The sequence below is a fragment of the Bos grunniens genome, chromosome X, assembly GCF_055505025.1.
Source record: "Bos grunniens cultivar Pamir isolate PY7600 chromosome X, Bosgru_T2T1.0, whole genome shotgun sequence".
NCBI classification, from domain to species: Eukaryota; Metazoa; Chordata; class Mammalia; order Artiodactyla; family Bovidae; genus Bos; species Bos grunniens.
Window position 1 is genome coordinate 1,081,890 of NC_141194.1, and position 20,834 is coordinate 1,102,723.

Genomic DNA, 20,834 nt, shown 5'->3' on the forward strand with positions numbered 1-20,834 from the left:
CCTACCTCTCAGGAGATGGTCCTTCCATGAGTTGTGGGGTGAGACCCCTGGTGGGAGCCTTGGGGGCCACATATTAGCCCCTAGGAGCCGGTCCTCCTGAAGACGGTGCAGGGTCACATGACCCTTGATCAAGGCAGTAAAGAAGGAAGGCTCAAAGCGTCTGCCTTTCTGGGAGCCAGGAATCACAGATGCATCTCTGGCACGATTCGTGTGTGAGAGAGACAGGAATGCAGGACATCCTCAAAGCTTCCAGATTTCCCTTGAAAGTGTGTGTTTCACCCAAAACGTGTCTATCTACCCCAGGGTCCCACAGTGCCTCTGCGCTTTAAGGAAGGGACACCGCCCATGAGGCTTGCAGGATTTAATGATTCAGAGCACCCAGTACAATTGGACACGTAGTGGGGGATCACAGGATTCATGGCTGAGAACCACACCAGCTCAGGGGTCCACTCAGCATTCCCTGTTTCCCGTGAGTTCCCACCCAGGTCCCGACGGGAGACCCTGGGGGGATACAGAGCCCGGAGGGTCGGGGGGATGAGGGTGATGGAGAGACGCGGTTCAGTACAAACAGACCTGCGAGGGCGGCACTGACCGTGGTGTTCCCCATCAGATCATGCTCTTCCCGGCAGACCGCTCCCGCTGAAGGTCTCCCAGGTCACATCAGCAATGCCCGTCAGCTGGCAGCTTCTGGCCCAGAGCTGCCGCTGAAGCTCTGGGTCGTACGTGGCCTCCAGAGACCGGGTCTCCTTCTCGTTGTAGAGATAGCGGCCACCGAGACCTTCCAGGGCCGGGGTGACCGCAGCGTAGACGGAAGTCCAGGCTCCCTCATCTGGGGTCTGCAGGAGGAAGGAACGCAGAGGAAGATGCTAACTGTCAGAGCAGGTACACGGGGGTCTCGGGAGCCCGCAGATGTCGAGAAGGAGACACAGGGCCCCTTACCGGGGGCCCATGGACTCATCAACTCAAGCCTGGCTGGCCAAGGCTAGGGGAGCTGGCACTCCAAGACCTCGCAATGGTGCACCCTTGTGGGTTGCACATCCACATCGCTCTCATGCATCCCCACACACATGCACAAAGGGCCCCCATTCCTCTGGACGACCCAAAGGAAGCAGCCTCTAAAGAGAAGGCTGGATACATCTCAAGAGAGCGGAGCCCTGTGGCTACAATGAGAAGGTCTTTTTTTTAATGAAGGTGACTCACTCCAGGGCTGAGACAAAGTGCAGGTTCTGGGCACAGACCCTGAGTTTAAATACTCAGGTCTCCAGTCTTTTATTTTTTTTTTAATTCATTTTATTGACATATAGTTGATTTACGAGGCTTCCCAGGCAGTACTAGTGGTAAAGAACGTGCCGGCGATTGTGGGAGACTAGAAGAGATGCAGGTTCGATCCCTGGGTTGGGAAGATCCCCTGCAGAAGGGCATGGCTACCCACTCCAGTGGGCTGTACCAAGTCCCGTGTCCTTGCCTGGAGAATTCCACGGACAGAGGAGCCTGGGAGGTTACAGTCCGTGGGGTCGTAAGGAGTTGGACCCACCTGAAGTGACTTAGCATCCGTGCAGAGTTGATTTACAAGGTTGGGTTAATTCCTGCCATGCAGGGCAGGCTCTATGAAACCAGAATACCAGCTCACTGGGTCAAAGCAGATGGCGGTTCAGCCTCGGGGTTGAACACGTGCTATCTAGCAATTTTAGAGGAAACGTCCAGACGGCAGAGACGTTCTCGCTTTCCAAGCAGGGGAGGAGATACGGCACAAGAACCGGAAAGTCTGAAAAGGAGCTTGAAAGGCATTAGGGTGACAGGAGAAAAGTGGACGCTGGGTGGGAGGCAGAAGGTTGGAATGTAACACATGCTGAGCTTCTGGGCTTAGGGCTGGTGCCTGGGCGTGATCACTGGATTAGAAGATTTGATGTGTGTGTGTGTGTGTGTCTCCACATATACAATGGAACACCACTCAGGCATCAAAAAGGAGGAAATGATGCCATCTGCAGCAACATGGATGCACCCAGACAATATCACGCTTAGAAACATAAGTCAGAGAAAAGCAGATACGGGATGACGTTACTTATATGTGGGATCTAACAGAGACGATACAAATGTACTGGTTTACAAAACGTACCTAGACTCATGGACACAGAAAACAAATTTATGGCTCCCAAAGGGGAAACGGGTCGGGGACTGTAGCCCACCAGGCTCCTCTGTCCACGGGGATTCTCCAGGCAAGAATACGGGAGTGGGCTGCTATTTTCTTATCCAGGGGACCTTCCCGACTCAGGGATAGAACCTCCATCTCCTATGTTAGAAGGCAGATTCTTTACCGCTGAGCCACCTAGGAATCAAGGAAACTCCCTTATCTTATTGTCGAGATAACGGTCGTTCTGGAGCTTGTCATTTTAAATAAACTTCTGGAAATCCACTCAAGTCCCCCTACCCTGGTCCTTCTCCTGTGCCTGCATGAGTCTGTCTCTGGAAGCATGCCCAGAAACAGATTCAGGCCAGGAGACAAGCCCATGGTCACATTTTCTAGATGGAGATAGGCTCAGAACATCTCCTGGGTAGTCATGGTGACAAATATCCTGTTGTTCTTGGTCAGATGGATTGACGTGGAGAGCTGCACTTCTGTGGCAAAAACATGGTTAAATCAGCTCGTGGAGTGAGCCTGCTTCCTAAGTCGGTCATTCTCCGGGCTGAGATCCCAGGGGTCTGTGCCCAGAACCCTCACTTTGTCTCGCCCCTGGAGTGAGTCACCCCCACGGGAAAGACCCTCCTTAATGTAGCCACAGGGCTCCACTGTCTTGAGAGGCGTCCACTCTTGTCTTTAGAGGCTGCCTCCTTTGGGTCTTCCAGCGGGCATTGTCTGCGGAGGAAGGGGTCCACTTCCCCTACACCTCGAAAATCCTCTTATCCGGGTAACAGTCCTTGTGATTGGCGTGTCCAACGGAACACAAGGATGGCTGTTTTAAGAGATGGTGCCTGTGGTGTCCTGGACATGAACTTGGGATGCACACTTTGCCAGAAACTCAGGTACGGTCCGGAGGGACGAGATGTCGTGGGATTCTGTCTGGTGATGTGACTCCCAAGCACAAACACACTGCACCCTCATGCATACACACTCACATATACCCAGGCACAGACATTCACGGGCACACACACCCCCATGCACACACCGATATTCACATGCTCACACACTCACACACCCCCATGCACACAAATGCATCTATATGGATACACAAATATTCACATGCACACACATATACCACCAGGCACATACATGCATTTACACACACATATATTCACATGCACACACTCACATGCACACAAATGCATACGGACGCACAAATATACACATGCACAGATATACTCAATGCACACACACCCAAGTACACACATGTATTCACATGCACACACAAATATTCACAGGCACACACACTCAGAGCACACACACCCATGCACACAAATGCATTTATGAGCACAGGCACACACACCCAGGCACAGACATTCACATGGATACACATACCCTCAGGCACACACATGCATTTACACAGATGCACACAGACTCACAGGCACACACACCCATGCACACAAATGCACTTATATGCATGCAAACACATCCAGGCGCACACATTCACAAGTCTGCACATACATACACCCAGGCAGACACACGCATTTGTATGGATACACAAATATTCACATGCACACACACACACATTCACATGCATACCTTCACACACACACACATATCCCCAGGCACACACAGGCACTTAGATTCACAAATACAAATATTCACATGCACACAGATATATATTCAATGCACACACACATTCCCCCAGGCACACACATGCATTTTCACACACATACAACTATTCATATGCACACACACACAAAACACACAAGTATTTACATACAGACATACACATTCACATTTACACACATATATCTCTGGGAGTTGGTGATGGACAGGGAGGCCTGGCGTGCTGCAATTCATGGGGTTGCAAAGAGTCGGACACGACTGAGCGACTGAACTGAACTGATGTCCTCATGTACACACGTTCACACACACACATGCATACCCTTGCACGCACACACACAACATTCACCCAAGGTGGTCTTGACCATCCAGAGAGTCCTCTGACATAGAAAAGGGACATTTTTTTGAAAAGGAGCCATTCTCGGCACGCACACATCTCGTGGAGGATTAATCACATCCACTTATCCCACTTAAGCACATGATAGATGCCGGGCTAAAAACAGCCGCCCTCGATCACCTACAGAACATTTCCAGGCCTCAGGCAGATGACAGAGAGGAAGGAAATGAGATTTCATTTGTAATGTTTTAATTCCCAAATGTTTTGACAGCTCATGAAACGGACGGTTTTATGCATTTCTTCTTCCCCGCGTCTGACGTCACAGTCCTAAGTCTCAGCCATGAGGATCGTGAGACATCATGCCTGCCTGAAAGGAAGGAGGTCTGAGACGCTGAGAGCCACCAGTGTCAACATAAAGAAGGCAGAACGCTGACGAGTTAATACTTTTGAATTGTAGTGCTGGAGCTGCAGAAGACTCTTGAGAGCCCCTTGGACTGCAAAGAAATCCAACCAGTCTCTCCTAAAGGAAATCAGTCCTGAATATTCATTGGAAGGACTGATGCTGAAGCTGAAACTCCAATACTTTGGCCACCGGATGCGAAGAACGGACTCATTAGAAAAGACCCTGATGCTGGGGAAAGATTGAAGGCAGGAGGAGAAGGGGGCGACAGAGGATGAGATGGTTGGATGGCATCACCGATTCAATGGACATGAATTTCAGCAAACTCCAGGAGATGGTGAAGGACAGGAAAGCCTGGCATGCTGCAGCCCATGGGGTCATCAAGAGCCAGACGTGACTGAGCAACTGTATGAGAACAACAATATTTTTGTGGCCCCGAATACCAAGAAAGATAGTTTAGATAAGAGCTCCCACAACAGGAAGGGGCATTGGGTCGATGGCTGGGTACACACGCATGGAAAAAAGAAACCAAAATAAAAAGCAAAGAGAGCAGAGAGTGGGATTGAAACTGTGCTCAACAGAGCTGGGAGCTGTGTGCTGCAGAGAAAGATGAATGTGTTATAATTACATAATTACACAGCCCTCTGCAGCATTGGAAACGCTTTCCCACATATTATGTCAGCGCCGCTCACAACAATCTTAGGAGATGTCATTATCCAGAATTAAGAAATTACAAAGGTGAGGGGCAGAGTAGAGGGAGGGCAAGGGAGCAGCAGGGCGCACAGGTGGCCAGATCTTGGTTCTTCCGGAGACCCCAACCCTCCCCACCGTCCTCCTGAATCAGGATGGGCATGTCCCCCAAGCTCATGGCCTGACAAGTCCCTTGCGTCTCTGCCAGAATCCCTGAAAACTGCACTTTCTGTGTGTTCCTCTGAGTTGTGGACACACACTCTCAGCAGCCCAGCTGGCACTGGAGGCAGAGACCCCACGGACACACCTCAGGGTCAAACCATCTTTCCTTCTCACCTGCCTGGTACCCCATTTCCCAGACAGGCATCAATGTGCAGCCTGGTGTTCCTGCATCAGAAACCCCAAATGCCTCCTGAGACTTCCTTGTTTCACCTTCCGAGGTCAATGAGTCAAGACATTGTGATGTGCTCTCTGGAATGGTCTTTTTTTTTTCTTCATACTTATATATTTGGCCTTCCCCATGGCTCAGGGCTAAAGATTCCACCTGCCAATGCAGGAGACGTGGGCTCAATCCCTGGGTCAGGAAGATGCCCTTGAGAAAGAAATGGCAACCCACTCCTGTATTCTTGCCTGGAGAATCCCATGGACAGAGGAGCCTGGCGGGCTACAGTCCACGGGGTAGTGAAGAGTCGGACACACATACATTTATATTTATCTGCACCAGGTCTTTCTTGTGGCACGGGGCATCTTTTGTTTTGGCACATGAATTAGGCTGTGGTATGTGAAATATAATTGCCTGACCAGGGATTGAACCCAGGGCCCCTGCACTAGGAGTGTGGAATCTTAGCCACTGGGCCACCAGGGAAGTCCTGGAGTTGTCCTCAAAACAATCTCCTTCTGTCTCTCTCCACACTTTCAATGGCCTCTAACCAGACCCTGGGTTCACCCCCTGTGGATCATGCCCTCTGGTCCATGGGACGCTCCGTGGGCTGTGCTCCATGGATGCTCCGTGGGCTGTGGCCCTTGGGATGCTCTGTAGACTGTGGTCCATGGGATGGTCCAGAGGCTGGAAGCTTCTGATTCTACATCACTGTTGACATCGAGCATCTGGCATCCCTGGATAGGATGCAGCCCCCAAAATCTAAGACACTCACTGCAAGTGGGCAATGACAAGCTTGGGCTTGGGCCAATGACAAGCTCCCGTGTCCAGTCTGGAGCTGGAACCAGGTGTCCTGAGGAGACTTGAGAAAGGGGGAGCTGAGGTCACTTTGAAGGGGTCTGGGGTTCGGATGGGGACCCAGTGAGAAGCGGGCAGTGACAGTATGACCACCCCCATCTTGAGCTGTTTCTGCATCACCAATGGTCCGAGCCTAACTCAGGCTCCTTGGACCCTTGGATTGTTCTTCAGTCACTCAGTTGTTTCCGACTCTTTGTGACCCCATGGGCTGCAGCACGCCAGGCTTCCCTGTCCTTCACGGTCTCCCGGAGTTTACTCCTGTCCATTGAGTTGATGATGCCATCCAACCACCTCATCCTCTGTTGCCCCCTTCTCCTCCCGCCTTCGATCCTTCCCAGCATCAGGGTCTTTTCCAATGAGTTGGCTCTTCACATGAGGTGGCCAAAGTATTGGAGCTTCAGCATCAGTCCTTCCAGTGAACATTCATGCTTGATTTCCTTTAGGATGGACTGGTTGGATCTCCTTGCCATCCAAGGGACTCTCAAGCGTCTTCTCCAGCACCACAGCTCAAAAGTGTCAAATCTTTGGCACTCAGCCTCCTTTGTGGTCCAAGCTAAACCTTCAGCTCAGCTCCGAGGGCTGCACTGTCTGCGTTCTGCCCTCAACACAAGAGCAGATCATCACCACCATATTCCTCCTCTTAGGGCTCGAGAGAATGGCTGAGGAAGCAACAGAGTCAGGAGCAGGGGAGTTCCTGCCTGGTACAGTCATGGGACATGCCTCCTCCATGCTTTATTAAATGTCTTCAGAGCTGTGTGCAGAGGGCGTGTGTGAGACGTCACCCAGCTGCAGGCACTGATTGATGGAACGGTCTCGATTTGCTCATGGAAAGAACCATTTAAGGGCTACCCTGGTGTCTCGGTGGTAAATAATCCACCTGCCAATGCAGGATATTCATGTTCCATCCCCAGTCTGGGAAGATCCCGCATGCCACAGAGCGACTAAGACACCGCAACTACTGAACCTGTGTCTCAGAGCCTGTGCTCGGCAGTAACAGAAGATACCACCTTGAGAAGTCCTCAAGAACCGCAACTAGAGAGCTACCCCGCTCTGTGCAGCTGCAGAAAAGTCCACACAGGAATGAAGACCCAGTGTGGCCAATAAATAAAGAAAACTGTTGTTTTTTTTTAAACATCTCATCTTCATAAATGTATCAACCTGTAATTTTTTTTCTCAAGGGAAAAACTGCCGTGCTCCGGAAACTGGCTCTGAACTTGGAATCAAGTCCATGGTTTTTGGTAAGGTGCAGGATAGAGGTTTCAGAGTGGTGTACCAGGAAGTCCTCTACACGCAAACTCGCAAGTTGCAAACTCGCAAAGATGTGAAGGTGCGTTCCATCAACATGACTGACACCACAGCTCGCCCTCCGTCTACTATTGCTGACAATTCTTCAGCTCTGCCGTCTCCCACCGCCTCTGCCTGCTCAGTCAGTAACTCTTCTGGCCTGATTCCGTCGATGCCAGCCGTTGCCCTGGACGACTGTACTTGTCACGGTACTGCACTGGGAGATTGAAAATGTTTATCTTGTGTTTGCTTTTTGTGCATTCTTTGTGAGAAAAGTACTATACACCTAAGACAGTACAGAACTGTACAGCCGATTGGGTTAGTTGGGTACCCAGGCTAACTCTGTCGGACTCACAAACAGGACTTACGCACGTGCTCCTGGAATGGAACTCGTTTGTACGCAGGGGACTGACTAAAAAGAATGTCACTAAATGATGTAAAGGGACACAAAGACACATTAATCCTACAGACTCCCCCCACCGCCCAGGGATCAAGGGCACACCCTTGTGAGAATTCACACAAGTCACATACACACACATCCATCTAAGGAAGTAATTCGTATAATGTATGGTTGCGTGCGTGCCCAGCTGTGTCTGACTCTCTATGTGACCCCACAGACTGTGGCCTACCAGGCTCCTCTGTCCACGGGATTCTCCAGGCGGGAATAATAGAGTGGGTTGCCATTTCCCTCTCCTGGGGATCTTTGTGACACACAGTTTGAATCTGCGTCTCTTGCACTGCAGGCAGATTCTTTACCATCTGAGCCACCAGGGAACCTTAAATATATACATATGTCCATGTGCTAAGTGGCTTTAGTCGTATCTGACTCTTTGAGACTGTATGGACCACAGCCCACCAGGCTCATCTGTCCATGGGATTCTCCAGGCAAGAACACTGGAGTGGGTTGCCATTTCCTTCTCCAGGGGATCTCCCCAACTTAGGGATCAAACCCAAGTCTCGTGCATTGGCTGGTGGATTTTTTAACCACTGTGCCACCTGCGAAGGCCCTTTTCCATGTACATATGTATATTTATGCATGTGTCTCTAGATACAGATACAGATAAATATTAGTATATCTATTTTTCGGTTTCTCCATCTCCAAAATATTTTCCTCCTGTGTTCTAATATCATTGGTTATGACTGTCCAATGTTACTTCTTTGTATCTTCTTGAAACATAAAATACAGTGGAAAAGAGTATTGGCAACCTACGTAAAAGACACAAATCAGCAGTCAGAATGAACACACAGGCGTGAGTCCAAAAGAGAAAGCCTAATATTTACAACAGCCACATCCATGGAGACGACCTGGATATCAGCAGATGAATGGATAAAGATGTGGTGCATGCATACAAGTGGAATATTAGTCAGCCGCGAAAAAGAACAAGATCATGCCATTTGCACCAACATGGATATCCATCAGCAGATGAATGGATAAAGGACCCACTGTATGGCACAGGGAACCCCACTCGCTATTCTGCAACGATCTAGATGGCCAAACAAGCTAAACAGAGAGTGGACACACGCATATTCACAAATGGTTCACCTTGTCGTACTCCTGAAACTAACTCAACGCTGTAAATCAACTTACAGCTCCAAAATTTTAAAAAATACATAAAATTGTATAAAAAAAAAAAGAAGAGAAAGGCTAAACATCACCAACTCACTGGACCTGAGTTTGAGCAAAGTCCGGGAGACAGTGAAGGACAGGGAAGCCTGGTGTGCTGCCATTCCTTAGGGTCACGATGAGTCGGACATGGCTCAGTGACTGAACAACAACAAAAGCTAACACCGCCTACAGAAAAGGGGAAATGAGACAACCAGACATTTCCAAAAAGGCAACGTTCACATGCCAAGTAATCCCACGGAGACTGTTGAACCACAGGATACTTTGGAAAATGCTAATTAAAACACAGCAAACCCCACTTCCTGCTCCAGGATGCAAGCGTCCAGCAGTTCACTCAAGTTGGCAAAGACTCCACAGTCCAACGCTTAATGTGCATAAAGAAGATGCAAACCATCTGGAAACAGTGACAGATTTTATTTCCTTGGGCTCCAAAACCCCTGCAGATGGTGACTGCAGCCATAAAATTAAAAGACGCTTGCTCCTTGGAAGGAAACCTATGACCAACTTAGGCAGCATATTAAAAACAGAGACATTACTTTGCCAACAAAGGTCCATCTAGTCAAGGCTATGGTTATTTCTAATGTATGGATGTGAGAGTTGGACTATAAAGAAAGCTGAGCACCGAAGAAAGGATGCTTTTGAACTGTGGTGTCTTCTCAAGGAGAAGACTCTTGAGAGTCCCTTAGACTGCAAGGAGATCCAACCAGTCCATCCTAGAGGAAATCAGTCCTGAATATTCGTTGGAAGGACTGATGTTGAAGGTGAAACTCCAACCCTTTGGCCACCTGATGCAAAGAACTGACTCATTGGAAAAGACCCTGATGCTGGGAAAGATTGAAGGCAGGAGAAGGGGCGACAGAGGATGAGACGGTTGGATGGCATCACTGACTTTAAACGGACATGAGTTTGAGAAAGCTCTGCGCGTTGGTGAAGGACGGTGAAGGACACGGAAGCCTGGCGTGCTGCAGTCCATGGGGTCGCAGAGAGTCGGACACGATTGAGCAAATGAAAAACAAAATCATGTTGAATTCTCAGCACTGAGACTGTACACTGGAAAACCTGTCTTTTAAAACCAAATGGAATTCCCAGGCAGCGTTGACATAGGAGGCCCTTCTAGTCATAATGCCCCTGCCTTTGATGTTCCCAACAGAAAGTGAGAAATGGCGGTCTGCGGAAGACCGAACCTGCAGGGAACAGCAAAAAACCAGAAAGAACCCACGTAGTCTTACCCCAGAGAAAGGATCTGAACCGCGTCATATGTGCGGGTGGATGAGTTCACAAGGACAGGAGTCAATGATGCACTTTGACATACATCAACGTGGGCAGCTCTCAACATTTAATACCACATGTAGTGAGATAAAGTGTGACCTCCCCCAACAGACAGATCTAAGTGTGTGAATGCACGCGTGCTGAGTCGATTCAGCCCTGTCTGACTCTTTGCGACCCCATGGACTGTAGCCCGCAAGGCTCCTCTGTCCATGGGATTCTCCAGGCAAGAACACTGGAGTGGGTTGCCATGCCCTCCTCCAAAGGATCTTCCAGATTCAGGGATGAACCCCCGTCTGCTGCACTAAAGGCAGAGCCACCTGGGGAAGCCCCAAAACACCGGGCATTGGTGATGAATTCAGCCTCCAGCCCCTCTCTCCCTTGAGGTCAGAAGGTTAAGACTGAAAAGTCCCACCCCTTAATGGCCAGTTGGTTGCGCTGGCAACCAGCCCCTCCCCACCCTAGGGCAAGTTCCAAAGGTCACACATTTACACAGCAAGGGGAGCCTTTCGGGATCTCAGCACTTGGGAAATTCCAAGGGTTTTAGGAGCTCTGAGCCAGAAAAGGGGACAAAGAAAAAAAAAAACAAACACACTTCTTATCATAGACCACAAGATCGCAACCATCAAGAAAGATGTGAGCAAAATGAAAGACTACTTGCTTTCAGACAGAAAACAGCAGCATCTGAAATCTCAACGCTCTCTAAAGTTAAAAATTCCCCCTCCTGTTAGATTTGTTCAGGTGAGATGATTATAGTATAATCATATTATATGACTATATACATATTACTGTATTACTATAATCATATAAGCATCCAGTCATATATACTTATAAGTTAGCATACTGATACTTATATAGTCATATAACATATTACAGCATTTTATAGTCATATAAGTATAGTGTACTATAGTCAAGACTATGGTTTTTCCCGTAGTCATGTATGGATGTGAGAGTTGGACTATAAAGAAAGCTGAGCGCCCAAGAATTGATGCTTTTGAAGTGTGGTGTTGCAGAAGACTCTTGAGAGTTTCTTGGACCGCAAGGAGATCCAACCAGTCCATTCTAAAGGAAATCAGTCCTAAATATTCACTGGAAGGACTGATGCTGAAGCTGAAACTCCAATCCTTTGGCCACCTGATGCGAAGAGCTGACTCATTTGAAAAGAGCCTGATGCTGGGAAAGATTGTAGGCGGGAGGAGAAGGGGACAACAGAGGATGAGATGGCTGGATGGCATCACTGACTCGATGGACGTGAGTCTGAGTGAACTCTGGGAGTTGCTGATGGACAGGGAGGCCTGGCGTGCTGCAGTCCATGGGGTCACAAAGAGTCAGACACGACTGAGCGACTGAACAACAATAAGATACAAGTTGTAAAAACCTAACCATCACCTGAACACAGAAGTACGAGCAAATGATTAAACAGAAGGAGACCTCTTCATCCTAAAATGTTTTTTTTTCCGTATTTGTAAAAATCATCTAAAAGGTGGTTTAGAAATATAATCTGGTCAGTCAAGAAGCGCTCAATTCAAAAAAAAAAAATTAATGCACAATGTGAGAACTGGTAGTTAAGCTTTCTTTCGGTCAAAATGAGGACTGCAGACCAGCAGACAGCCCTTCAGATAGCTCTGAGAGACTGCTCCAAAGAGCCAAGAGGGGGAAGGTCGGTATATAAGTGATTTTGTTGAAGGGGAAGTGCGTGCAGTCAAACACGTATTATTCTACGAAAGGTTTCTGCTGGTCACGGGGAGCAGTCATCACCATCAGGACTTTTGGTGATTTTCTAGATATGGAGAGATGAAATAATCGGGCTCATGAAATGGGCTCCTGAAAATACCTGGCCATCTGAAGACCTGTCCTGTCGGTCCTTCATGGAGCACAGATGTCTCCTGTCTGCTGTCCACGCTGAGCCCCCTTCAGGGAATGTGGAAGGTGTGGAGCTGTATCAGAGCTTGACTGAATCCTTGCAGAGGTGGACACAAGATGCCCATGGCAACTGCCAGTGTGTTGTTGACAAAGGGTAATACCAGAGACTGGGGCTTCCCTGGTGGCTCAGTGGTAAAGACTCCGCCTGCAGTGCGAGAGACCCAGGTTCGATCCCTGGGTCGGGAAGATCCCTTGGAGAAGGACATGGCAACCCACTCCAGTATTTTTGCCTGGAGAATCCACATGGACAGAGCCTGGCGGGCTACAGTCCACAGAGTCACGAAGAGTCCGACACAGCTGAGCAACATAACACAGCACCCACGTCTCATTCACAAGAGGAAATGAGATTTTAAATGAAACCAGAGAGGGGAACCAGGTGATACAGGAGAGGTGGGTTTTGATGTCCCGGTGACAGAGATGTGATCACAGCTGGTGTTGGCTGCTTGCTGGGGACAGTCGCCTCTGCTTGTTCACATCTGCCAGAATCTGGGTTCCGTGGGTGGTCCCGGAATTCCGGACCAAGGGGAACCCGGAGGCGGAGAACTGGCGACAATCACGGCTGTTGACGGCGTCCACCCCGCCCCTCCAGAGCTCTGGCCATCACGGTTGCTAATCTCCGAGATCCCACAGAGACGACGAAATGAATTCTGCACACCTGCCAAGACTGTGGAGGTGGGTGATTTACCCGACTCCCATCGGGCAGTCAGCACCTCCCACGGAAAAGATTACGGCTAGAGGAGCGATGTAATTCCAGCAAGAAGCCAGATGACCGTGCAGCAAAGACAATCTGACGGGTAACAGCAACAAAATGCAGACTTACACGAACTGCATTTGGGCTAGGGACACCGTTCTACATCAGCACACGTGTGTTGTGGGAGGTTGGGGTCCACATTTTCCATGTCTGTGTCCTGAAGCCTAGGGGCTTGGTGGCTCACTTGGTAGAGAATCTGCCTGCCATGCAGGAGACCCAGGTTCGATCCCCGGGGTAGGGAAGATCCCCTGGAGGAGGAAATGGCAACCGCCTCCAATATTCCTGCCTGGAAAATCCCATGGACAGAGGAGCCTGGCAGGCTACAGTCCATGGGGTTGCAAAGAGTCAGACACGACTGAGCCTCTAACACACAGAGCTCATCCTCTAGCTAAACAAACTCCTTCTCGAGAATTTATCCTAAAGAGAAAATCACACAAAGATCCCAACAGACATCTCTCCAAAGAAAGACATACAGACGGCCCTCGGGTCCATGAAAAGATGCTCAATGTTGCTGGTTATTAAAGAAATGCAAATGAAAACTCCAATGAGGGGACTCCTCACATCGGTCAGACAGAAATAAAGCAAAAGTCACTCAGCTGTGTCTGACTCTTTGTGACCCCAGGAATATACAGTCCATGGAATTCTCCAGGCCAGAATAGTTGAATGGGTAGCCTTTCCCTTCTCCAGGGGCTCTTCCTGACCCAGGAATCTAACCCAGGTCTCCTGCATTGCAGGCGGATTCTTTACGAGCTGATTCTTTACCAGAATGGTATGGAAATTCCTTAAAAAAAAAAAAACCTAAAAATAGATCTACCATCTGACCCTGCAATCTTACTGCTAGGAATATATCTGAAGAAAGCCATGCTTAGAAAAGATACCTGCAACTCAACCTTCACAGCAGTTTTGGTGGGAATGTATACTTGGGTAGGCATTATGGAAAACGGTATGGAATGTTCTCAAAAAACCAGAAACAGATACGATCTGTTTCATACGATCCTGTGATCCCACTACTGGGGGATATACCTGGAGAAAATGATAATTAGAAAAGACATGTGCCCCCCAGGGTTCATCGCAGCAATATTTACAATCACTGAGACATGGAAGCAACCTCAGTATCCATCAACAAATGAACGGAGAAAGAAGACGTGGAGCCTGGAAACGGTAACACAGCAGCATCGAGGAGGGTAAAGTCAGATCTGCCCGCGGACCGTAGCAAACACCCCCAGCGTCGGGGCCTTTACCTTGAAGACCCACCAGCCCAGGAGCTTCTTGACAAGCCGGGTGCCCCAGAAGACGTATCTGTAGAGGTCGGTGTCCACCACGCCGGGGTCGGCCACGCTGGCGGTCACGGGCATGCCCTGGGCAGTCAGCAGCGCCTGCAGATGGTAGGTGAACAGCACCAGGGCCAGCTTGCTCTGGGCGTAGGCTGCGTGCGCTGAGTAGTAGGTACTGCAAGAGCAAAGAGGAGAGGCCGTGAGACTCGGGCATCTGGATGTCGACGCTGCCCTCGCCCAGCCGTGGACGACAGCGCCAGGCACGGGTTGACGGCGTCTAGAGACATGCCCGAGATCAAGCGGGCTGTGCTGAGTCGCTCAGTCGTGTCCGACTCTTTGCAACCCTGTGGACTGCACCCCACCAGGCTCCTCCGTCCGTGGGATTCTCCAGGTGAGAAGACTGGAGTGGGTTGCCATGCCCTCCTCCAGGGGATCTTCCAGACCCAGGGATGGAACCCAGGTCTCCTGCACTGCAGGCAGATTCTTTACCGAATGAGTCACCAGGGGAGCCCATGTGTGTTACCTGCAGTGTGGCGATCTCCTGGGATGCTACAGGGTGATTACTAGGATGGAGATTTCACCTAATATAGGGTCAGGGACCTGGCTGCTTTAGATCCAGAGGCTCGGGGCAGCAGTTGCTAGAGGGCTTGGTCATCTATAGAGACGTCTGTCCTGTGATTCTGGAGCAGGGCTCCACACCTGTGACCATTTTTTTTTTTTTTCTCCTTGGAATGTTCAACGCTTGGGGAAGATGCTATGACGGATGTACTCCTCTAGCGCACGATAACCACCACCGTCCACTCCTTTTTTGGCTTCCTACCATCAGAGACTATGTTATGAGGTTGGACGTGGGCACCACTTAATGAAAACCACAGGGCTTTCCTCTGACAGTCCAGTGGTTAAGACTCCTTCACCTTCCAATGCAAGAGGTGTGGGTTTGATCCCTGGTCAGGGAGCTAAGATCCCACATGCCTTGTGGCCAAAATACCAAAGCATAAAACAAGTAATATGGCATTAATAAGAAATTCAATAAAGACTTTAAAAACAGTCCCCATCAAAAAAAAAAATTATTTAAATAAATAAAACCATAATGGTTGGTCCCTTATACCTATCCTTTCCCAGAAAGTAGCGTTCCTGGAATGTAGAAGAGAATTCACTGCAGAGAAAATATCACTCCAGGCAAACTAACTGTGGTGTCTTCAGTTCAGTTCAGTCCAGACGCTCAGTCGTGTCTGACTCTTTGCGACCCCGTGAATCGCAGCACGCCAGGCCTCCCTGTCCATCACCAACTCCCGCAGTCTACTCGAACTCACGTCCGTTAGGTCGGTGATGCCATCCAGCCATCTCATCCTCTGTCATCCCCTTCTCCTCCTGCCCCCAGCCCCTCCCAGCATCAGAGTCTTTTAGCTAGTAAATTTATGCATAGCTACATAGCCTGCGTAAAATGAAGAGCTCGTTAATATCTCTACTGGGGACTTTCCTGGCAGTCCAGTGGCTAAGAATCTACCTGCCAACGCAGGGCTATGTGTTTGATCCCTGGTCAGGGAGACAAGATCCCACATGCCTCACGGTTAAAAAAACCAATACATAAGAGACAATAGTGTAAAGCAATTACATTCCAGTGAAATTTTTAAATTTTAAATTTTTTAAAATTTAAATTTTAAATTTTAAGAATAAATAACAAAGACCAGTTTTGAGGCTTTTATCCTTTTTTTTTTTTTTTATCAACAATAAATCTATAAATAAAAAACCCAAGTGATTTGTGCTTGAAAAGCTAGCACTTGAAATTGTGAAAGTTACATTAAAACGTGAGAATTCAACTATTCACAGGAAACAACAGAAGCTACATTGTAACACATTCAATACCTACTTCAGAAATGGCCCACGTGGAAAAAAAATAACAAGTCTGAAACATAAAGAAAATCAAGGAAGTCTTCCTGGCAAAATACTTGACGTCTGATTCATGGGGGATCGGTCATTGTCTTCCCGTCCGGAGTTCTTTTCCTGTAATTTTGTGGATGTGAACGCAGCCCCACTCGTGTTTCTTCTTCTGGTTCAACGTGCCCCAGATTCTACATTATTCTCCATTTTCAACTCCAGTGGTGACTCTTAACATTCGGAGAAAATCCATCCACGGAATTCACCCTTGTGGGAACTTAAGGCAGTCAAAGATGAAAAAGAAAGAAATCCATCCTGACATGAGAAGCAAAAAAAAAAAAAAAAGCACTCGCTGGAGTTCAATGCCTCTTACTCACAAAGGCTCTTACTAAACAGGAATTGAAAATTGCATTAAATGAACTAAATGGACTCAATGATTCAGAAAAGCAAAATCGGGAAACATGACCGAGGAAAAGCACACAAGAGGGAAAAAAATGAGAAAAGGGAAATACTTAGATGTAGAAAACAGGACAAGCAATGATAAGACTGAGAAATGAAGTCACGTAAGTGTCATTGACTAGTGAGGCTTTCTGGAAAAAAAAAAAAAAAAAAACCACCTCAAGCTGTTTTGTAAATTGCACACGTGGGCTCTCGGCTGTCAGAATGTGACAACCACGCCAACACCCTCGGGGACTCCGTCCCACCTCCTGCCGTCTCCCCGGGCAGCAACTTTCTTCCTTGTCAGCAGGCTCCCACGGCGTCGCGGGCAGCCAGCCGCTTGTCACAAGAGGCCACCTGCAGACTCTGAGGTTCTGCCAGGGGCGCCCTGCAATTTAAGCTGGAGAATAAGCCCCGAGTCCTTTGTCTCAGCGATGAGTAAAAGGGCAGGTCGGTCAAGGGTGACGCAGGACGAGCTTTGGCAGAGCATTTGCCAGAGGAACTCCAAACACATCTTTTGTTGGAGGGAGTAACGGAGACGATAATACAGCAGAGTTGCAAGCACAAATGCCCTCCCCCGGATCCACGACAACCCCCCAATTATAGTTAAGATGCCTGTTTCTGGCAAGTTGTTCCTCTCTCTTCCCAGCAGGGGAGGAGAAAGCTCCAGGAATGAGGGGGTTATGAAGTACAGGGAGGTAAAGGCTCAACTTTGCTGTTGGCATTTGACTGTTTCTACAGCACACACATCCGTTTGCTCCTGAATCAACAGGGCTGTTTGGGAGAGAAGGACAGTCGTCAAGTTGAGAAAGAAGAGAAGACGCCGGAAATGTCCAGCTTCCTTAAAGGAAAACTGATCCATTGACAGAATTATGGCTTACCTCTATGGAGACTACTATGCAGGTTCTTTAAAAAAATGAAAAATAAAACCAAGCTATGACTAGCAACCCCACTCCTGAGTATATGTCCTGAGAAAAAGCACACTTCAAAAATGCACGAGAATACCAATGTTCACTGCAGCTCTATTGACAGTAGCCGGGACCTGGAAGCAACCTAGACGTCCATCAGCAGGTGAATGGATAAAGAGAATGCCGTAATACGTACGTGGAATATTACTAAGCCATAAAGAAGGGAAGACATTGGGTCATTTCTCACAATGTGGATGGACCCAGAGTATCTGTCACACAGATTGCAGTGACTCAGAAAGGGAAAGACAATTACTGTATATTAATGCATGTATAGGGAATTTGGATGGAGAAGGCAATGGCAACCCACTCCAGCACTCTTGCCTGGCAAATCCCACGGACGGAGGAGCCTGGTCGGCTGCAGTCCGTGGGGTCGCTAGGAGTCAGACACGACTGAGCGACTTCCCTTTCACTTTTCACTTTCATTCATTGGAGAAGGAAATGGCAACCCACTCCAGTGTTCTTGCCTGGAGAATCCCAGGGACGGGGGAGCCTGGTGGGCTGCCGTCTCTGGGGTCGCACAGAGTCGGACACGACTGAAGCGACTTAGCAGCAGCAGCAGTAGCAGGGAATTTGGAAAGTTGGTACCGAGGAACCCATGTGCAGGGCAGGAATACAGAAACTGATGTAGAGACAGACATGCAGACATGGTGTCTGGTGGGGAGAGCAGAGGGTGGGACGAACTGAGAGAGTAGCACTTACATCTATCCACCACCACGCGTAACATAGCTAGCTAGTGGGGAGCTGCTGTGCAGCACGGGGAGCTCAGCGTTGTGGTCTGAGATGACCTAATGGGGTGGGATGAGGGGTGCAAAGGAACGTCAGGAGGGAAGGGATTATACGTATGCACATAGCTGATTCACTTCATTGCACAGCAGAAACACAACTTTATAAGGCATTCATACTCCAGTGAAAAAATAAATATGCTAAAACTTTGAGTTTATGAGCTATGGTTTAAGAGTTTATGAGTTTAAGAGTTATGGTTGTCTACAATAGCACGGACAAGAGACAATGGAAAAAGTCAATACTTTTCTCTAAAGGAGTTATTTTTTAAAAAAAGAAGAAAAACAAAGAGTACAAGTAATTTCAGGAGTGGTTCCCTCGTGCTTTGAAAGATAAAGAAACATCCACAGTGGAAATGGAGAAGAATCAGAGCTGAGATACTAGAGAACAGGATTCCCATTAGAGTTTCTAAGTAAAGCCCCGAGGGACAGCAGACGCCCTAGGTATTGAAAACAATGAAGAGATGATTACAAGGTTAACAGCCAGCAGGCAGCCAAAAGGAAAAGTCAACCCACACACTAAAGCAGAAGATATTCATACAATGTCTACACAACTTGCTCCGAAACATGAGGCTTTTACTAAGTGCCCTTTGTAATACACGGTCTCAAAACCTTAAACTGAAACCATAAATACACCTTTGTTTTCAGTAAACAGTAACTTATTAATATAACTACCTCATAAATAATTTGAAGGCCAATCGAAAACAGAAGTAGAGATATTACTGTGGTAGCCTTTTTGTTGGAAAGGAAAAAAAAAAATGTTTCTTCCATACTTTTATGTTCTGTAACGAAGGCATGCAAATTAAAGCAACAACGGTCAGATTAACAAGGGAAACACATGAATTTCACTTCTAATTTCACAGGTATGGGGGATTTCATAGAAAAGAAATGCCAAAGACTTGGGAAGTCCTCACTTCTCATAAGTTTCTGTTTTTAGTTCAATAAGGGAAGTTCCAGAAAGGCATCTTTCTGCATCTGTCGCTTCGCAATGGCCTTCAGCTCAAAATAATGTGTATATCAAAGTGGCACATATGAGTTGGCATGTTCAGATCCCTGTCACTTTCTCTATCTTAAAGCCAAGAGAAGGAAAGGCAAAGGATTGTATTTTAAACACAATACTCGCAAATCTGTGTACTGAAGCAAAGACGCGATAATTCTCTAAAGGGTTGGTTCTTGATGAACAACCTAGGAAAGCATTCCTTAGAGATGGGAAATCTTTTTTTTTTTTTTTTTTTTTAATTTTTATTTTTTTTAAAGATGTTCCGGAAGGCCATGGCACAGCCCTCTGGGCTGACTACCCCCACCCAGCACGGTAACCTCTGACAACCCCGGGAAATCTTATCCTAAATTGCAGCAGTGTGGTTTTCTCGGTTGAGAAGAGGACACTGGGCTTTGATACCTGCGTTTCATGTAAGTGGTGTTTACAAGGCTGAGTGTTATATATTTGGTCTGGGTCTGGCACTGAACTCAGAGCCAATCTAAGCCCACCGCAGTAAGGACACTGAGTTACCAGAGACCAGGTGCTAAGTGGACACAGTGAGGAAGGGCATTCATTGCTAGCAAGACACTAGGAATGCAGTAGATCATACATTTGCACTAAAAAAAAAAAAAAAAAAGAGTTTTTCAAGTTCTCATCAGAGAAAAAATAGGTACTGTCTAAAGGGCTTCCCCCGTGGCTCAGTGGTAAAGAATCTGCCTGTGATGCAGGAGGCATGGGTTCGATCCCTGAGTCCGGAAGCTCCCCTGGAGGAGCGAACTGCAACCCACTCCAGTTTTCTTGCCTGGAGAATTCCATGGACAGAGGAGCCTGGTGGGCTACACTCCTTGGGGTCATAGAGAGTCGGACACGACTGAGCCACTAAACAACATCAACAGCATAAAATAAGCTGCAGAAACGGGACCAGAGGACTTCCGTGGTGTTCCAGTCATTAAGACTTTACCTCCCAGCGTAACGGACGTGAGTTTGATCCCTGGTCAGGGAACTAAGATCCCTGCATGCAGCAGGGCGTGTCCAGAAAGTAACAAAGTTAAATAAGGAACAAGGATATGTTTTACAGCACGAGGAATATAGCCAATGTTAGACAATAAATACAATATAATCTTTAAATTTATATACTATATATTAATATGGAAATTATTATATATATACTATATATTAATACAGAAATGGGAAATATATTTCCCATTATATATCGGAAATGGTAAATTTATATACTATATATTAATATGGAAATGGGAAA

The 20,834-nt window shown here is 47.8% G+C and overlaps 1 protein-coding gene across 9 annotated transcripts in view; it reads right to left on the reverse strand.

Moving 5' to 3' along the window:
* DHRSX (dehydrogenase/reductase X-linked) overlaps nt 1–20,834 on the reverse strand; it is a 188,021-nt gene that overhangs the window by 43,148 nt on the left and 124,039 nt on the right. For 6 of the 9 annotated variants that reach the window (XR_015158301.1, XR_015158304.1, XM_086386061.1 and 3 more), the window contains 2 exons: nt 14,499–14,706; nt 593–836 (listed from right to left, as the gene is read on the reverse strand). Coding sequence is in view for 5 of the 9 variants with exons in the window: in XM_086386061.1 (XP_086242187.1) it covers nt 612–836; nt 14,499–14,706 (433 nt within the window). In the remaining 4 variants the exon portion in view is untranslated. Of the gene's footprint in view, nt 1–5; nt 837–14,498; nt 14,707–20,834 lie in introns of those variants that run through there. The other 3 variants (XR_015158303.1, XM_086386058.1, XR_015158302.1) reach the window with 2 other exon arrangements.